General features: G+C 36.9%; 1 protein-coding gene across 1 annotated transcript in view; it reads right to left on the minus strand.

Annotated features, from left to right (window-relative positions):
• The window catches only part of wdsub1 (WD repeat, sterile alpha motif and U-box domain containing 1), a 109,995-nt gene that overhangs the window by 29,710 nt on the left and 60,541 nt on the right, over positions 1 to 19,744 (minus strand). The window contains exons 9-10 of the mRNA XM_039757459.1: positions 17,010 to 17,036; positions 14,900 to 15,079 (exon numbers count right to left, since the gene is read on the minus strand). Coding sequence (XP_039613393.1) covers positions 14,900 to 15,079; positions 17,010 to 17,036 — 207 coding nt within the window. The remainder of the gene's footprint in view (positions 1 to 14,899; positions 15,080 to 17,009; positions 17,037 to 19,744) is intronic.

Below are 19,744 nucleotides of genomic sequence, written 5' to 3' on the forward strand. Positions count from 1 at the left end.
AGCACGATGTAAACCTACACTTTAAATTAAGTTCATAGACAGGCTGCTGCTGGCGTTTGTAATTTAGTGCCTGCCCATATAAGGCCGTCCGTCAGCGGCAATCCAATAGCAAACTCCCACTAAATATTCACGGGTGAAGGACTGTGTTTATGGAGAGGAAGATGAGATGGTCAGGGTGGTGTTTGACACAAACTCAGCGAAACTGCAAGAGAAAGTTTTAAGTGCCAGGACTAAGGTAACATTAAATACAGCCACGGACATAGCACGAGATGGCACCAGCACAGCTGGGAACCTTCGATGCATGTACACGAGCGGCTCACGTGAACTGGCGCGTGCACAGATAAAGACAACAGTTCCAAAGAGCTGAACAAAACCGAATTACACAATTGAAAAGGCAGCAAAAATATGAAGCGTCTGATAAGCATATTCATAAATCCAGCTACTGCGGAAACAAAGCACACGGTGGAAAAAGTCAATGTCCCGCTAAAGGAAGACAGTGTAAAAAAACCCGTGCATGCAGTGTGTCAGGTCTCAGATAAAGAAGAAGACGAGCTGTTTATTGATGCAGTAAGAAACGAATCGATGAAAGAAACCTGTCATCTTTACAACGATTGACAAACACGGAATGTAACTTGAACACAACACATCCTACAAATACGAACCTGATTGAAAGAAATAATGATAATCAAATCCTTGATGACAGCAACACTCAGTAACACTCACAAAACAAATACTGTATATTGACAGTCATGTTACGTTATTTTTAAAATGTTCCCTTTTCTTTTCTAGCTTTTTAACACACTACTTCTCCGCTGCGATCGCGGGTATATATATATGTATATATATATCCCGATCTACATACTCGAATAATGGATACTTTATTCGCCATCAATGATTGTTTTGGTAAAGCCATACTCAGTGTATTCATTAGATGAACGGTAAAAATGTAAGAGCGAGGGGCGGATGCAGGCTGTAGTGCGTCAACTCTATCTGAATTGCGCGATCACATTTCAAAAATATATCTTTTCAAGTTCTATTTAGTCCATATTTGTCAAACTCAAGGGCCACGGGCCACATCCGCCCGCGTAATTATATCCGCGCGAGATCATTTTATATACTGTATTATTGTTATTAATGGCCCAGGTATATGAAGTGCTGGTAACACAATAAACTACAGATCCCATAATGCAGCGCTTCAGCTGCCTTGCCGAACAGTTCCCGCGTTAATCAAGTCTAGCTTATGATGCTGCAAGTTATTGCGAAGCTATCTCACATGATGCTGGAGAGAAAAGTTCATTCTGAAAATAGAGCCTTTAAAACGATGGGAGGCTGAGTATATGTTTACTGAACCCGTGTGTCTCATTTGTGGAGCTAATGTGGCTGTAATTACAGAATTTAATCTAAGACGGCACTATGAGACAAAACATCAGGGTAACCTGAATGCAATGCAGAAGATACAGAAAGCAGAATAATTAAATAAGAATCTGACACTTCAGCGGACGTTTTACCGTGCACAATCACAAAGTGATTTCAAGTGAAGCTGCTTTTATGGGAGACACAAATGCACCAGTGCACCTTGCCCCACGTTCCCTGTTGCCAAGTAATGTTAAACCAAGTCGTCACTACGGTGTTCCCAAATACGCACTTTGCTGATAAACTGAGCGCACTGAGTTTGCACGGCGCTTTGGTGACTTTGAAGAACAAAAAAAGTCCGTCTACATGCGGCTCGAACCTTGTGCATGTTTGGTAGCACATATCTGTGTGAGAAGCTCTTCTCAGTGATAAAGACTAACAAAACAGCACACAGGAGTAAGCCTCACTGATGAGCACCTGCAATCCATCCTGAGAATCTCCACAACACAGAACCTCACACCAAACAGAAACGAACCTGTTGCCAAAAAAAGATGCCAGGCGTCCAGCTCTAAAATGACATATGAGCAAAGACAACTGAATGATTTGATTTGTTACTGCTGAAAGGAACACATTTTATTTATATTTCCAGGTTTTGTTATGCAGCATGTTCATATTTGAATTTGTATAATTTTGACAGGATATATTTTTATGGAGAGCAAAATATTATAAGTTGTTTAAGGTTTGAGTTGATTTATTCACAAATAATATTCCTGTCTGTTTTTACCATTCCTACCAAAGATATTTCTGTCGACTAAATAAAAATTCCTTCTATTTAAAATTTAAATAGGACTTGAACAAATACGATAGTTCATAATATCCACGCAGACTTGCACGTAAGAGCGGGAGTTATCCATTTTAACAAGCAGCGTATTGCACTGATATGAAATAGCTGTGTGTGTATATATGTAGATATGTATGTATATGTATATATATGTTTATATATGTGTATATATATGTATGTATATATGTATAGATATGTATATATATATGTTTATGTGTGTGTGTGTAAATATATATATATATATATATATAATATATATATATATATATATATATATATACAGTATATATATATATATATGACAACAACACTCATCACTCACAACAGTGACAAAACAATTACATTGACAATCATGTTGCGTTATTTTCAAAATGTTTCCTTTTCTTTTTCATTGCTTCTTTAACACACTACTTCTCCGCTGCGAAGCGCGGGTATTTTGCTAGTACATTATATAGTTTATGCCTACATTTTGTCATCTATTACTAGAATATAAAAAACGTTTTTGTTTTAATAATGTGTTGACACAGATTACTGTAGAAACGGAACAGACATGAAATGCGTGTGTTCCAAATAACGATCTATTATTTCCACTCTAAAACTCCACTTCACTCCCAGATACTCAATCAAGGCATGAGCTGAGAGAAGTTTGTGCATGTTCTAAATTGGTGGGGGGATTGAATAGCCGGCTGCTTCTAGCTTCTCTTTATCACAGCACATTTAGAGGACAAAGGACGCTTGCAGAGAGGTGTGAAGGGTTTTAAGAAGCAATTCAAGTTTTTTCATAGGCTCTGGTAATTCTAGTGTTAATTAATGAAGTTGTCCACAAAGATGTGTTACCTAGAAATATGAAGTACACCTTTCACATGTTATAGTGAAAATATTAAAAGGTGATACCAGAGTCACAGTAACACAAGATGTTAATCATGAAGACTGACAGAATTAAAGTCATACACACATAATGAGAGCGTTTTCTAAACATGAAAAAGATGATAAAGCAATGTTTGCGGTTTACTTTTCAGGGCATCTAGCGTAAGTGTCATAAATTCAGCTGAGAATCTTGTGCCACTTTTTCCCTAACACCAGGGGCCTTATGTATAAATGTTGTGTACACACAAAAATGTTGCATAAGCTCGTTTCCACGCCCACTTCGAGATGTATAAAAAATAAACTTGGTTTAAAACCATGCACATTTTCAGAGCAGCCTCACACCTTGTACATGCACTTTTCTGCTCGGTGCCACTGTTTGTGTGTCATTTAAAAGAGAGCACATATTTATAGGTAATGATGTCTGGTTTCTAAGTTAACGTTGATTTCCAAGAGATTTCCTTTTGGAGCTGTGTGCTGAACTGGTGCTGGCTTTACAAAGGCAGACTTTGAAGGATTGTGCACTACCTGCTCCTTTGCAAGTTCTGTCCACTCTCTGGTTTTTACCCACAGGAGCTTTTCAACATGAACTTAGTGACCAACTGGGAATTTCATAATCATTGATGTGTCACAGTTTACCTGCTTTATAAGTATTATCCGCTTGTCATCAAGAAACATAAGATTTCCTTACATTGTGGTTGAATTGGGAAACATTAAAGCACAGTTCACAGCAATGTCCAGTTTTCCAAATGTAATCAGAGTGGTCAATTGCACACACATTGCTATTGCAATGGCGCAGGACAAGTTACATCAGACAGGGAGGAATCACCAAAAGAATGAGCTGCCATTACTTCATCTTTAGCAGGAGAGCCTATAAAAACAGCAACTCCACACAATCACAGGTGCTTTTTCCAACTAGTGTGGCAAAAGGTCCTTTAAGGACAGTGAGTCACCTCAAAGAGCCATGTAAAGAGCATAGAACTGAGCCATTGTGGTGCTTGGTACGGACACTAAGCTACAAAGGCACCTTCAGAGAATTAATTTGCTCAGGTAAATTGAAAGCATTTCCATCCATCATCCAACCCACAATATCCTAACTACAGGGTCACAGGGGTCTGCTGGAGCCAATCCTAGCCAACACAGGGCGCAAGGCAGGAAACAAACCCCGGGCAGGGTGCCAGCCCACCGCAGGGCACACACACATCCACACACCAAGCACACACTAGGGCCAATTTGGAATCTCCAGTCCACCTAACCTGCATGTCTTTGGACTGTGGGAGGAAACCGGAGTACCCGGAGGAAACCCACGCAGACACGGGGAGAACATGCTAACTCCACACAGGGAGGACCGGGGAAGCAAGCCCGGGTCTCCTAACTGCGAGGCAGCGGATTCAACCCACTGCGCCACTGTGCCATCCTGAAAGCATTTCCCCTCTATTAATATGCTGCTCTATAGTGCACAGAAAGTGTGTTGCATTGTACAAGCATGTAGTGTGCTGCATAATGTGGCACACAATCGTGGCTTGCCATACCTGAAAAGATGCAGTATGACGAACCTGACCTCGACCCACCAAATGATCAGCCAAATTGGACATAGTTACAACTTTGTTTGAATGTAATTAGCAGAATGCAAAAACAGGTAATCAGATTCAGTATTTATTTTTTAACCAATTAATTTAATTTGTGGTCAATGGCACATTGTGCAAAGAATTATTATTATTATTGTACAGCCCTTATATTCCTCAGTTCATTGGCCACATCTCTTACAGCATCCACTATTGCATTTTGTGACTCCAGAACAGCGTTTGTCAGCATACAGCCAGATGGTTGCCCAGCAGTTTCCAAAGCAAAGGTGTGTGGGCAGCAAGCATCTGAAGATATGCTGACCACTTCTTTTTTATTTCAGGCACTGTGCAACTTTCTGAACTTGAACTTTCGACTGTCTCCGCCATGCTGTATCAGCCCATCAACTTTGTTTTGTTGCTTATACCACTGCTTAAGCCAACAAATAGTACATTTTCCCTTGCCTCTACTTTGCATTTGCTGAAATTCTTTTCCCATGTGCTTTTGCCATTGTCTTTCAACAAAACACTGAATGGAAGAGGTTATTTATATTGATGTGCATGTTCAAATATGTAAAAATTCTGGGAGGAATCGGGATGGGCCTGTAGGCGCATGCCCATGGGTTAAAATTTCACGTTTATTGGGATATATAAAAGGGAAGTGCTTGAAACTTGGCGTACGCAGAATTTAATGCATTTGGATTTTTTTATGCGTATGCACATTTCTAGTTTGTCCATACGCAATCTTTTAATGTGACTTCTATGCACAGCATTATACATGAGACCCCAGAACCAGAAAAAAGGATCATCGCATTTTTACTACATCAGGCATGAGTACTAATGCAGGTATTAAAAGTGTTCTGATTATATCAAATGCAAGTGACAGATATTTGAATACACACCAGCATCACAGATAAAGAAGAACCAACTGCAATGCTAACTGTAACTTTAGCTGCTTTGTATACTTTTCTTTTAGCTTATATTTTTGGCACTGTGTCACTGCACATAAGTTCTTTTTATTCACAAAATTTGTCTTTTTCTTTTTTTTTTTTTGTTACAGGCTAAAGCATCCAAGTTGCATTAGTGCTGTTATAGTTTCAAACTACAATTTGCTTACATTTCTTTGGTGATTCAGAACATTTATGGCTTAATTATGCAAGTGCTGCTTACAACAGAACTAATTCAATGTGAGCATTTAAACCAGTACCCACAGTTTTTAGTAAAAACAGTGTTACCAATGTCTCAGCAAAGGCATTCCCAGCTATGTAGGATCTTTATAGGACACAGCAAATTTTGCAGGCGCTTTTTAAAAAACAAAAAAAAAGAAATAAACCAGGAATTTGAGTCAGCTTGGTTCCCAGAGCTAGTGGAAAACCAGCCTAACTTCCTGCTTTGTCTCTTAAATCTTGTTTAAAAGGGTAAAAAAAGATCAATGGACCTGAAGTAATGTGACATGAAGCCACTGATCACCAATTGCGTATACCAGACATTTAGAATCTAACAACTTCTTAGTACTTCTGCAATGGGTTATCTAGCATTTCTTTGGATGCACTAAATTTTAGTTTCAAAATATAGATGCTCAGTTTTAAAAATGTTAAAATTAAAAAGCATGGTTATGAATGGTAAAAGTGAGAACTGAGCTAAAGAAACTGTTAAAAATGTAATCAAAAGCATTAATTTATAGTCATCAATCAAAATATACAGTATTTTTGAATAATCATATAATAATCTCCAATTCTCTGTGAAACTGGATATTACATAAAAAAATACAATGAAACCTACTATTTTTTTTTATTTAATTCATTTATTACATTGTTTTTCATAATGCAAAAAAAAAGCGCCCTGTATTCACTCCACAAAATGTTCATACTTCTCATGTAAGCTGAAGAAAGTGGTCAGGAGAACCAAAGGAAGCCAGATACACAATAAGGAACAGATGTCCTTGTCTATTAATCATTGACTTGCAAAAGGACTAAGTCCAGGGCTTATGAGTGAATCAGAATTTGACATTGGTAATTTCTTATTGTGGCAGACAGTGATTCACCTACATTGCTAGGCCAAGAACGGGGTATTTGTAGCTTTCCATTTCATTTTGTATATTGTGCCACATCCTATGTTTATCTCTCCTTTTTATATTTTGTTTTTCTCATTAAGGACAACTTTTACATATACTTATTTACATTCCCTGGCATAACTCTGGTTTATGGAACACTACAAGAATACCCACCATTGTTAATAACAGTAAGAAAAATAAATTTTCAAGGAACATCAAAATGACTTTATATTAAATTGGTATGTTAAAAATATATGCAAATATAGAGCCTCTTGGCCTCCAGCCATCTTTAAATCTGATATTAAATTGAGACAACTAGCAGATTTGTATTTCTTCTGAATTTTCTTACTTCTCATATTGGTTATTTTGTATTAGTGCCCAGTGATTTACATCCATTACAAATTAACTTTTTACAGACAAAAACTAGGTAAATGTCAGAGTGATCGTCTCTGTTAAGGAAAACTGCATACAAATACTCTTGCATTAAGCTAAAGATGCTTTTATTTAACGCATTAACTGACTGAGATTATGTAGAAAAATAGTTATCACCTCAATGAATAAACTGCAAATATTTTTTTCCTGTTGAATAAATTGTGTTTTTTTCCTGTCTTTTGCTGCTTATGCTTCAGGCTTGGTATCTATCCTATGTTAAATTACTTAAGCAAAACAATATAATTTTTTCAAATCTGTTTAATCGAATTCAGGGTTACAATGTAGAAATAAAACTGAAAAGTAAAAAAAATTTGCTACCTGAATAAAACAGTCACATTTCTCTCGATATACAACAGAAACTCATACAAAATACATATAGTAGATAACAAAACTAAATCTAACACATTATCATCAGCTTATGTGATTGATTACCCTAGCCAGGACCAAACCTTCCGATTGCCAGTGCAGATCCCTAGCCTCAGAGCCACCACTCATCCTAACTGACCAGGTGTATCTGTTATAGGAAACCACTAGCCCCCTGTTATATGGAAAAGGCTGTGGCAATCACATTTCAAGCAACAAAACCTTATATTAAAATTCAATTACTGACTGACTATGTGACCTTGGCTAAGTTATGCTGTATACACTGCCTGTTCTCAAAACTGGTGATTATGTACATATATGCTGTGTGTGGTATTCAGACAAAAAGCAACACAAAGACTCCCTAGCAGTTTTATTATATTGATGAAATTGCAAAGGTGTCAGCTAAGTGGGCTGGGACAGGTCATATCTTGTCCTAGATGGACATGTAGTCAAGTGCAGCTATGGCACAAATTGAGAGGGACAGGCTGGAACCTGTTTTGGGCAAACGTATGGTAGCTCGTTGTGTGAACGTACAATGTGCATATACCAGAAAACTAAGTTTGTCTGCTTGGGTTGAATGAGAAGTGAGGTGCATGCAAGCACCAAAAAAATGTAAAAGTGCATGCACGCGCCACCTCACCAAGTGCAAGTCATCCTTCTGAGCTTTACATCAACTCCCAGGCCTACGGTTGAGCATGAGCAGAGCAGACTGCGCCATACACATACACACACACACACACACACACACACACACACACACGTTGTTCGTAGTGACAACTGAAGTGCATGTAAACACCAAACATACAGTTTTTGATTGTGCATACTATGTCACTTATAGTAGCTTGGCTTAAAAATTCATATTTACAATTCTGTCACAATTTCATATTGACAGACATGAATTACTAGGTAATTTAGGAAGAAGTGAAGAGTTACACACAAATGTAAAGCAAGAACCATTTTTACATTTCTAAAGCAAAATTTAATGTAGTATAATACAGTTAACTGCTGAATCTTTGATTATATAATGCATTTATGATATACTTTAAAGCATAGTTAAGTTTCTGGTTAAGGTTTCTCTTAATTGTGAGAAGCCATTTAAACTACAAATAAACAAGACACTTACATAATATGGTAATTATTTTATCCGCTTTTCATTAAAATGTTTAGCAGTATGACTCAAACAAGAGTTGGAGCAATGTTTATCTGGTATGTCTTGCATTAGCTTTTCTGTGTCAAATGCATTCACAGTGCATTGATGAACTAATGTGAAAAGCACGGAAGGAAATTTGCTAAAACTATGAAGGCCAAAACATAAAGGCAATAATTTACTTGAAAATGAAATTTGCATATATTTAAAAAGTGATTTATACATTACCGGCAATTCGTGGTTTCCAGATAAATATGTTTCAAATATATAAAAAGTTTTGAGGGTAGTGGCACAATTAAATAAACCGTTAAGTAAGTCCGAGTACTGATACCAAGAGTGTAATAGTCTGCAAAGTCACGTTTCAGTCTGAACCTTGGTTTTTGGTTTACAGTTCAGTTTGTCTCTTAGTTCTCAAAAGAATACAATCAACAGCTGAACAATCTTATTAAAATGAAAAATGGTGTAAAACTGGAATGTGCCATAAACTAAACACACATAAAATACATTTTTTTAAAAGAACAAAAATTTACATATTTTATCTGTTTAAAAACAAACACCCATTTACAGAATGTACTTAATCCAATTTCAGTGTCATGGGTGTTGGGGCATAACTGGCAACACTGGATTCAAGACAGAGATAGGTTGCAGTGTAGCACAGCGTGTACACACATATAAGCCAGCTGGGTCGATGTATAGGTAACAACTATAACTACAACTAATTCAACACACATATACAATGAAAAAAAAAATAACAGACAGGAAATGTGCCAACTAATGACAGGATGTAAACCTGTCCTTATGAGTATCCTAATAATCCTTACATAAAACAAAACCACCACATAGTGCTGGGCAGTATACCGGTTCATACCGAAAACCGTTTTTTATTTTTGTTATGATATGGATTTTTCTTACACCGCAACATCGGTTTAAATTGTCTAAACGACGTTCGGAACATGGCGCAGCAAACTGTTCAAGTGGGGACCTTTTTTCTCTGCTACACCTCTAATCACAGAGGTGTTGCCCAGGGGCTTTTTTTCACTGCTACACCGCTAAATAGGTAGTGGTAGTGTAGGTATTGAACGGTGAAGATATACAGAGAACATTCTGAAATTGAAGCTGTAGCTGACACTAAAGTTGAACATGATGACACATAAGAACTTCTGCCGAAAAAAAAAGTTCATGGTCCAAGCTGTGTACGACGTGCTCCCCAGCCCAACGAACCTGCATGTTTGGGGTAAGAGTGAAGTTCCAACGTGTCCACTCTGTCCTGGACGAGGATCCCTGGAGCATATTCTGAGTAGCTGCCCATCTGCCCTTGGAGAGGGCCGATACCGTTGGCGACACGATCAGGTCCTAAAGTGTATAGCAGAGACCATTTCACATGCAGTGGCCAACAACAAATATGTTGGCAGCCAGAGAAGAATTGCCTTCATAAGGGCTGGTGAGCAGGCGCAAGCAAAACAAAAATCATTCAGCCTCCTTTCATCTTCAGCAGACTGGGAGCTGCGGGTTGACCTGGGCAGGCAGCTCAAGTTTCCGGAATTTGTAACATCAACCTCATTGAGACCCGATATAGTTTTAACATCTGCATCGTCCAAGCAAGTCCTTTTGCTGGAAGTGACAGTCCCATGGGAGGACCGCATGGAAGAGGCAAATGAGCGTAAGCGGCTCAAGTATCAGGAGCTCATTGAGGACTGCCGAAGGAAGGGCTGGAAGGCTTGCTGTGAACCCATAGAAGTAGGGTGCAGAGGATTTGCCGCTCGATCCCTGTGTAAGATCTTTGCCAGGCTTGGAATCACAGGAGCTGCAAAGAGGAGAGCCATTAAGTCCATCACAAAAGCCGCAGAAAGAGCCTCGAGGTGGATTTGGATCAAGAGGTCCGCAAAGTGGGCCAGTGCTGCTGGGACACAAGTTGGGGCGTGATCAACCTCGGCTGGGTCACCTGAGAGAGAGTGTCTGATGTTGTGAGACCCGAAACACCCGATGATCTCAGGAAACATCACTGATGATGTGTCCCAGGGCATCCAGAGATGTATCTAAATACTGCCTGGAAATACTTCGGTTTTAAAAGGTTGGATGTGGACCATTATGTTCAAATGTGTAAATACTGTTTTTATACTACTGGATAATACTGCAAGCCAAGCTGTACTTGTTTTATTTGTTTTCACTACAGTGTAATGTACCTGGGTATTGTGTAATAGTGTAACGACATGTTGACTTTATTCTCGACATTTCCACTTTAATCTTGACGCTTATAAAAAGATTAAAGTCAACATGTTGACTTTATTTTCGTAATTTGTCATTAAAGTAGAACATTGTAAACTAAACTTCATCGTATAATGAATATTTAATTTACTAGATTTTCTCAAACCCCGTCATAAGTTATATTGCATATTAAATGCTCAATGTTAAGTGTTCCCCAAGCCATGTTAAATCGGTACGTGCTTCTTAAACTGACTTCTTCTTGTACTAAGGAGCCGCAGGCAGCGATCGGCGCACAGAATACATTCACTTCATGATATTCCTGCTCCCTGAAAATTTAGAATGCTAAGATAAATACTTGATATCATTTTTATGATAAAATGCATTAAAGCATATATTAATCAAGTGGGAGACGGCGGCATGGAGGTTGCACTGCTGCCTCGCAGCAAGGGTGTCTCGGGTGTTCCCTGCCTTGAATTTGCATGTTTTTCTGGTGAGTTTACTCGGCGTGCTTCAGTTTCTTTTCAAAGTCATGTAGGATGTGGACTTTTGTTATGCTATATTAACAATGCTAGTGTATGTGTTGCTCGTATTCATCCTGCGATGTGGTGGTGTCTTGTTCATGATTTGCTCCTGCCTCGCACTGTGTTTGTGTCTCCGACCACCAGATCACAAACCCAACATTTACACAATATTTAAGTTAAACCTTTTCGATACCCATTCATACATCCAGTTTTTTGGAGCCTCGTCAGACCTGCCATAAAGTTCTCTACACTGAACATACACCTGGGGATCCCTTACTGCGAAGGAGCAGCACTACCACCTCACTACTGTGTATGTTTAATACATGCTTTAATGCATTTCATCATGAAAATGATATCAAGTATTTATCTTAGCATTCTAAATTTTCAGAGAGCAGGAATATCATGAAGTGAATGGATTCTGTGCGGTGATCGCTGCGGAGAAAGTCAGTTTAAGAAGCGTAGTGATTAACAATTGGGCCAGGAAACACTTAAGACAAAGCATTTAACGTGCTGCATTAACTTATGACGGGGTTTGAGAAAATCTAGTAAATTAGACATTGATTTTAGGATGAGGTTTAGTTTACGACATTCTACTTTAATTATAAAATAAACGGCGAGAATAAAGTGGAAATGTCGCCTTTAATCTCAACATAAGCGTCACAATTAGAGTGGAAATGTCGAGAATAAAGTCAACATTTCGACATTATTCTCGACATATAGTTTGTTTTTTTCTTCCCTGTGTTGTATTTTTTATCTTCACCGTGGCCCTAATACGATTCCGTAGGGCTATACCACAAATAGCATTATAAATGCAAGTTGCAGTTTTATTATTTATATATATCGCTTAGCTTGAAGCAAAGTCCATATTAATGCAGTTTTCTTTAATGATGGTTCAGTTGGTAAAGATGTCTCACCAATTTGCACTTGTTTTATTTTAATTTGGTGAATTTGCACCTGGGCTTGAAGTCTTGAAGTAATAGTGCAACTATTAGCAATAATACTATTATTTATTTTATTGTTATTAATTATAAGTTTAAATATTATGCAGTTTAATTATGGTAAAGTTGTTTAAAAAGTCACTTTAATGTGTCAGTGGACAGAGATTGTTAACATTAACAGAAAGTGTAGTTGGTTTACAAAAAATATTTATTATTTATTCCTTTTCCAAGACATGTTCAGTGCAATACAACTTTTGACAAGCACCTCTGGATATTTTAAAAGTCTAAATGCCTCTTTGGATAGTTGAAAATATGTTGTCAAAATTACAGTTTAAGTTGTTTGAAAAAATTTGTTCAATTAAAAGGTTCTATATTTTGACTGCGTCTGTCATGCAGTGTGATTCCTTCTCTTAATTAGTGCCACTTCCTTGAAAACTATCACTTTATGAGGCCATGCAAACTTGTACTAATACTTGTGTGCACATTAAAATGTTTTTTTGTACAATGTACAATGCTCATGACAGTGGAACAGGTTATTCTTAGCCAGTCTACTGCAGTAATTGCAGTGGAAAATGTGGTTAACATCCACTCATGCATGGGAAAAATACCGTTGAATACCGTGAAACCGGGATATCATATCGCCCACCCCTACCACCACAAATTACTTTCTGGGCATAAATAAATAAACAGGGGAATAATGTAAACACAAAAGTTAACAATAAACTTGTAAGCATACATTCAAGCATTTTTAACCACGGGACATGCAGATTTAAAGTCAGGGGGAATATTACATGCAAAAATTAGCTAAACAAGAACAACGAATCTAAAAATATTTTTTGTGGTCATATGTTTATAAAGAATTTGTGAATGGACCCTACAAGGTACCAGTACCCTGTTTGGGGCTGGTTCCTGTCTTTCACCACACACTGCCAGAGTGCGTTCCAACCCACCTTTATCCTGAAATGGATACAGGGGTTCAAGAATGTTGTTTATATTTTTCCACTATTCACACAAAAGAAAAATAAACTACTAGTTATAAATGTCATTCAAAGATAATTAATATTATTATAGGTTATATTATTAAGTCATTAACAAACATTTAATGCTTCTTTACAGCTTCATAAACTGTTTGTTTATTAGATTTTTTTGAGATACCTAAACTAAAGTTGGAATTATTCGCCCATTGTAAAGGTGTATTAATTAAAGAAATAAAAACTATGCTTTACCAAAATGTATAATATCTTTAAAAATGAGACCATATTGAAATCTAATCCTCATTTCAGTGCTATCAATAGAATAAGGTGATCTAGTCTAACAAATATTACCAGAAAGCTTTCATATACATAAACATCTGCAGAGATGCAGGTTTCTGGGGCAGGAAAAGAAAGAGCCCCAAAACACCTTCACAGGTGACTATGTATGAATATTTGGAAGACCTGGAAATAAAATACTTCAATCCAGCAGATACAGCATGTTGTTGAAAAAGTACCCTTATTTATTCACTAAAACTGGTTTCTAATCCCTTATAGGAAATCTGTCTAACATACAGCACTATTACATAAACACCTACACCTATAAAGTCTGGGACAATTTAGAGTCTAAAAGTACTTTGGCTTGGTATGTGCGAGTATTGACAGAACATCAAAAATTCACTAAAGGGATGAGGGTATGACCAGACTGGGATACCAATGCAGTTTGCTAGGGCTGTACAGAAGAAATGCTAATCAGTGCACCACCATTAGAAAAAGCTAACAAAAATCAGAAAAGAAGTTGCACTAACATCTACATTTGGACAAGCCCACCTTGTGACTTTCCAGAACAGAAGCATCAACACACTGGTAAAGCACCAAGTCTTGAATAAATGAATCCATGGGGCACTAGATACACTGGATCTGATTACTCCATAATTGGTTCACTGCAAGCATTTAAATCCCATAAGACAACAAATCAGTCAACAACTTTCTAAAGAATATAATGAATAGTGTAAAATCAAAACATTTTTAAAATAAAATCTGCCAAAAAAGTATGCAGCTGCTAAAGGGAAAGAATGGAAATGTTCCAGCTCTACAAGTTACAGAAGTTAAAAGCACATGAGAGGACCATTAGATAAATCCATATTCACAAAGATTTCTTTTAGGTTTTATTTACACTAGTTAACATTATTTATGTGATTTTTTTTTTAAAGTAAACACACAAACATATACAGGCATATATTATAGTAGTTTAGGTATTAATACAGAGCTCTTACTAGAGTAAAGGGTAATGTTACTTTATTTTTTCACCTATCTAATGTTATCTGGTAAACCACATCTACGAACACTTTTAAAATCTGCATCTATGTTCTTAGATTTCCCTCCCCTCTATGCTCTGAATACTGAGCCAAAACACCAGCCACCCAGAAGCATACATGATGATAACAGCAAACAATTGTAACTTTTTAAAAAAGACACTGCATGAGAACCTTTGCACAAAATGGAGTGCAGCAAATAAAAGTACATCTTCAATAAAACCAAACTTCTTTCCAGTCTTACTAATGCACTTGTTTCTGTGTATCATAACCAGTCACTCTTTATTATAATGGTGCCTTTCACAGTATGTACCATCTACATGTATTTCTTACCTATTTTAAGATCCATTGCAAGATGTTCTCTGTTTAAATTCAGGAGTGCTGCGCCATCTATATTGTTTGCTTTAAAGGTGCCAATCACTTCATTCAAGCCTTCTGCACGTAGCCAGGAAAGCACTTCGTCTTCTGTCCACTGTTTAAAGCAGGGCTTAGATCTACATAACAGCTTTCTGTCTGGGGAAACAACAGAATCATCTGTTTCCAAACAATGTATGAAGTATACCTTTGGCTGCTTTTATAAGACCAAAAATAAATCACCTGATGTTTTTATACTTATACTGACCTTTTATCAGAGCACCTGAAAAAAAAGCAAAAACTGGATACTGCTGCCCTACAAGTTGGTTCAATTCCCAGTTTTTCAGCTCCTGCCATAGAGAATGTTCATTCTACTTGTATTAACTTTGGCTCCCTCTCATATCTCTATGTTAGGTTGGCTGGCAACTATAAAACTGGTCTAGTACGAGTGTGGATATTTCAAGTTTATGGGATAGAAACCTGGGACATAATAATGAAAACTGTGAGTTCAAAGATAAAAGAAGTAATGTCAGGTGTCCACATCTGCATGTATTGTCATCAGGCAACTACAAGTAGGTTGCAATATCTGATGAACAAAGACAACAAGAAGTACAAAGAAAGATGGATGTAAGGGATAGAAAGTCCAATGAAAAAAGGCAACAAGATGAAGAAAGAAAGAGGGATGGATGCAAAGCCTAGCAAATCTGGTGAAAAGAGTTTCCTAAATGCATGACACAATTAAAACAGTCAAACTTACCATTCTATTTCTGTGCCTGCTTTAATAAATGTGAGTTTAAACTATGCTAGTAGATGGATAAATGCTTAAAAAGTTTATGTCCTATTTGTAAAAGTAAGTAGTAGTACCATACTACATATGTACACTGTATTTTACCACATACGACCATCCCATTAATGTTATGGTAAAATAAGTAGAAATTCTGCCATTATATCTGAAGGAATTCTAAAATTGTCAAAAGTATAGTGTATTTGGATTTCTCCCATCCATGCCTTTTACGTAACTGTTATTGTCATTTGGGCAGTGACCACACATAGCGGCTCCATGCAGCTTCTAAGCCATCAAATGTTTGCTGACAAACAACAGTTCCAGGCCTGCTTAATAGGAATGGGTCCAGGTATCCCTGTAGTGAAAGTAGCTGCAAGAAGTCATGTCAAAATGTGGCTTATGCCTATCATGGTGATAATCCCAACCAAACGGCTGATTGCTGAAGGACTCATGTACATCATACGGTATGAATAAAAGGAAACACAAACAAACAGAAAAAACTTGCAGAGCACATGTCAAAATAAAATCCAGGGTGCCTTGCAAACAGCACATTTGTGTCAGGTGTTCAGCTGTCAGGAGAAGCTCCTCAGGGAAGAAATGTATGGCATTCTCAGAGAATTATTTGGTGTAATTCCAAAAGCACAATTTATGCAGTAATTATAGTCTTGAGTCGGAAAGCAAGCTGAGATGAAGGCTTTCCAATAAGAGAGATGCAAAATGTATAAATAAAGAAATCTGAAGGCAGGAGGTATGTGATTTTGGAGTAATCCATTAAATTTGCTTCTCTCATACAAAAGTATGTGAAGCACAAAAAAGAGAAACAAATGTGTCAAATTGTACTTTCTTACATGTACTGTATGTAGTCTGCATTAGTTCCACTGTGTAACTAAATACATTGTGTGGAAGGGAATTAAAACACACTATTACAATTAAAAGGTGCCATATATTCTGCTGAGAAAGCGTGGAAATCAAAAACTGACACTGATGGCCCAGTAAGACCAAAAGCATCTGTTCAGTCATAAATTATCATCAGTCACACTCTCAGCAAAAATGCCCCAAGGTGTACACTAATTATTTAATTGTAGCCTGTTTTTATATTTCTACATAAGGCATTTTTAAATAACTAAGTATTTTTTTCCATTGCTAGTTAGTTAAAATAAATTTGCTTCCTCCTCATGGTTCTGATAAACATGGGAATGGGCTACAGCTTGCTGTAACAGTTATAATAAAAAATTGTAGCTTTATATATTTTAGTTTGAAATTAAGTAAATATAAAAATAATGAATTAACAATATGTCACCTTACCTAAATATGAAGAAACCTGAAGATCAGCTGGAAAAAAGACAGAATATATTATTTTCATAAATACTATTCAAAACCAAGCTTTGTGACATTGTTGTCACAAAAGTGTCACACGTTCAAGTAAATTAAGTAAACAAACTGCAAAGGTAATTGATCAATACCGCAAAAACACAGTGCTCTCCATAAGACACATTTTTTGATTTATGGTGTGACTGAAATGTATGCTCATTGCAGACCCATTAAGTCTGCAATGAGCACTTCAATCACAACTGAATTGTTTTGATTTGTAATTTTAAACTGTTGCACATATCAAGGAAAATGTGTTTTTGTCCTAAACATTATGGAGAGAACTGTAAACATCACATGAAAGATAAAAATACTGATTAAATTAGAATGTTTGCATATACTCCATACTGGGTTTCTAAGTCATTCTAACAGGCACTGTGGTCTAGTGGTTAAAACATGTTATTTCAAACCACAAGGTTGCTGGTTTAATGCCTTACTTAGAACATATCAAAGTTCCAAACTGGGACACTTTTATATCATGTATGTCAATGCATAAAGCTCATCCTCATGAACAACAATACCTTTTTTATCTCATCATCATCAGTGAAGGGTCAGGGCATAGGGGGCAAACAAAAAAAACACTTTCAAAAAATAACACACATGATTTTACAAAAATAAATGGCTCTACAGTTTTTGTCTCCTTCTGGTCATCCTTGAGATGCTGTTCAAATTTAACACAAATCCTTAATAAAGCTTTCCCTGTCAGAAATGTGACTGTGCCAATACATCGAACCGAGAGCTGGGGTATGAAGGGATCACTTTTGGAGTTCCATACATGCTGTTCTAAATATATTGTGAGTGTTTTTGTTTCAGAGAAGTTTTATTCAGCAAGTGTTATTAGATGGCCAGTCTGTTAAAAGCCATCTTCAGATATTCTTCAGTAATTTATTGGGGAGCATATCCTGAAATCGGGATCTGTCCCTGTCATCTATATGTCTGGCCACCCTATTAAAGTTGCAGGGAAATAGTAAATCACTGTAATCTGCAGATAATAGTACTATGAACTTGGTTTAGTGTAAAGTAAATGGTACTAACTAGACTTTCATTTTTGCTGTGAAAAACAGCTAACAAGTCGGTACATCATTCATATCTAGATAATCTTTTCTTCTCTTAGCTTGCATTTTTTTACTTTCATGGTTACTAATATCATTTAACTTACCTATTATGACTTAAAATACTAGGAGGAGAGAAATGCATGCAGGTTTGTTGGAACTGCTGCACCCATATGTACCATCTCGCTCTCTCAGGTCAGCAGACCAGATGCTTTTACTTGTCCCAAAGACACAATGCGAACTTAGAGGTGATTGTGGTTTTTTAGTTGCAGCTCCAAAACTTTGGAACACTTTGCTATTGCACCTTTGGCAGGCTCCTTCACTTGCGGTCTTTAAATCTTATTTAAAAAAACACACTTTTACTCCCTTGCCTTGGACCCATTATGAGATGTTGACTGGGACCTTAGTTGACTATCTGTGTACTTTTTTTATTATGAATGTCTTCAACTCTTATGTGTTTCTGTTTCTTTTACCTCTTTGGTTCTTGTGTGTCTTATATGTTGGGTTTTATTGTACAGCACTTTGGTCAGCCCTGATGTTGTTTTTAAAGTGCTTTATAAATAAATAAATACAATAAATAAATAAATAAATATTATACTTTGTGTTTAGCATTAATGTTGGCTTAGAAATCACAATGTTGTGTACAACTTCAAATGCCTAATGCTTTTCAAAGGAGGAGGTAATGTTGCTTTCTCTATTGAATTATTTACTTGTAATTCTAATTCTGACATGGCCCCATCATGAGGCAGTCTTTTGGTGATGCTTTTCCTTTTGTGGCTTGTTTTCAATTTTAAAGGGATCACCATGGTGCCCCAACTCTTTATAATCCTCCTTCATTATTTACACCAGAGTAAAACCTGCACTAACTGGCAGTTTTCAGTATGTGTTCTTCCTGCTTAATCTATCAATGAAGCTCAAAATGAGTCACTTGAGGAATGGGGTTTTGGTCTTGTCCATTGTGATAGATGGATGTCTAGGAAGGAGCTGCGCCAGGATTTTTTTTTTATAGGATTTTTTTACTATATATTCAAAATATCTCGAATTTACTCAACCTGGGAGGACTGAACTACAAGTATATTTAAAAGCATGAGCAGGAAACCAAGGGGTCAGAAATAGAAGGAAAAAGTAGTTAAAGTCTCATCAAAGTCTAAGCTAGCTTCATGTTCAAGATACAGTCTGCCAGAGACCAAGTTAGAAGACACAGGCCAAAGAATGGATCAGCCAGGACATCATGCTGCAGCATCTACTCTAGTCAACAATGATTGTGGAAGCAAAACGAAGAGTGTGGCAGGCAATCAAAATTTACTGATCTCAGGTGGGATCTTGGAACCGAGCAAGGCATCTTTATCCCTGTTGTCAACTAGTACCAACATCTGCAATAAGAATTTAAGCACTTTGCAACAAAAGAAACAGAACAGCTCATCTTTAAATCACAACATTATTACTATGAACATGAAGAGAAGGCTAATAAAGCTCAACAAATCGACAAGCATGAAGTTCGCAATGCAATAACAGAAATTACCAACAACAATGGAGATAAAATTATTGAGCACAAAAATATAACACACATTTATGGAGTAGTATAAATCCTTATATAGACGGTTGGTCTACCTTCCATCT

The sequence above is a fragment of the Polypterus senegalus genome, chromosome 6 (assembly GCF_016835505.1).
Source record: "Polypterus senegalus isolate Bchr_013 chromosome 6, ASM1683550v1, whole genome shotgun sequence".
In the NCBI taxonomy this organism is placed as follows: Eukaryota; Metazoa; Chordata; class Cladistia; order Polypteriformes; family Polypteridae; genus Polypterus; species Polypterus senegalus.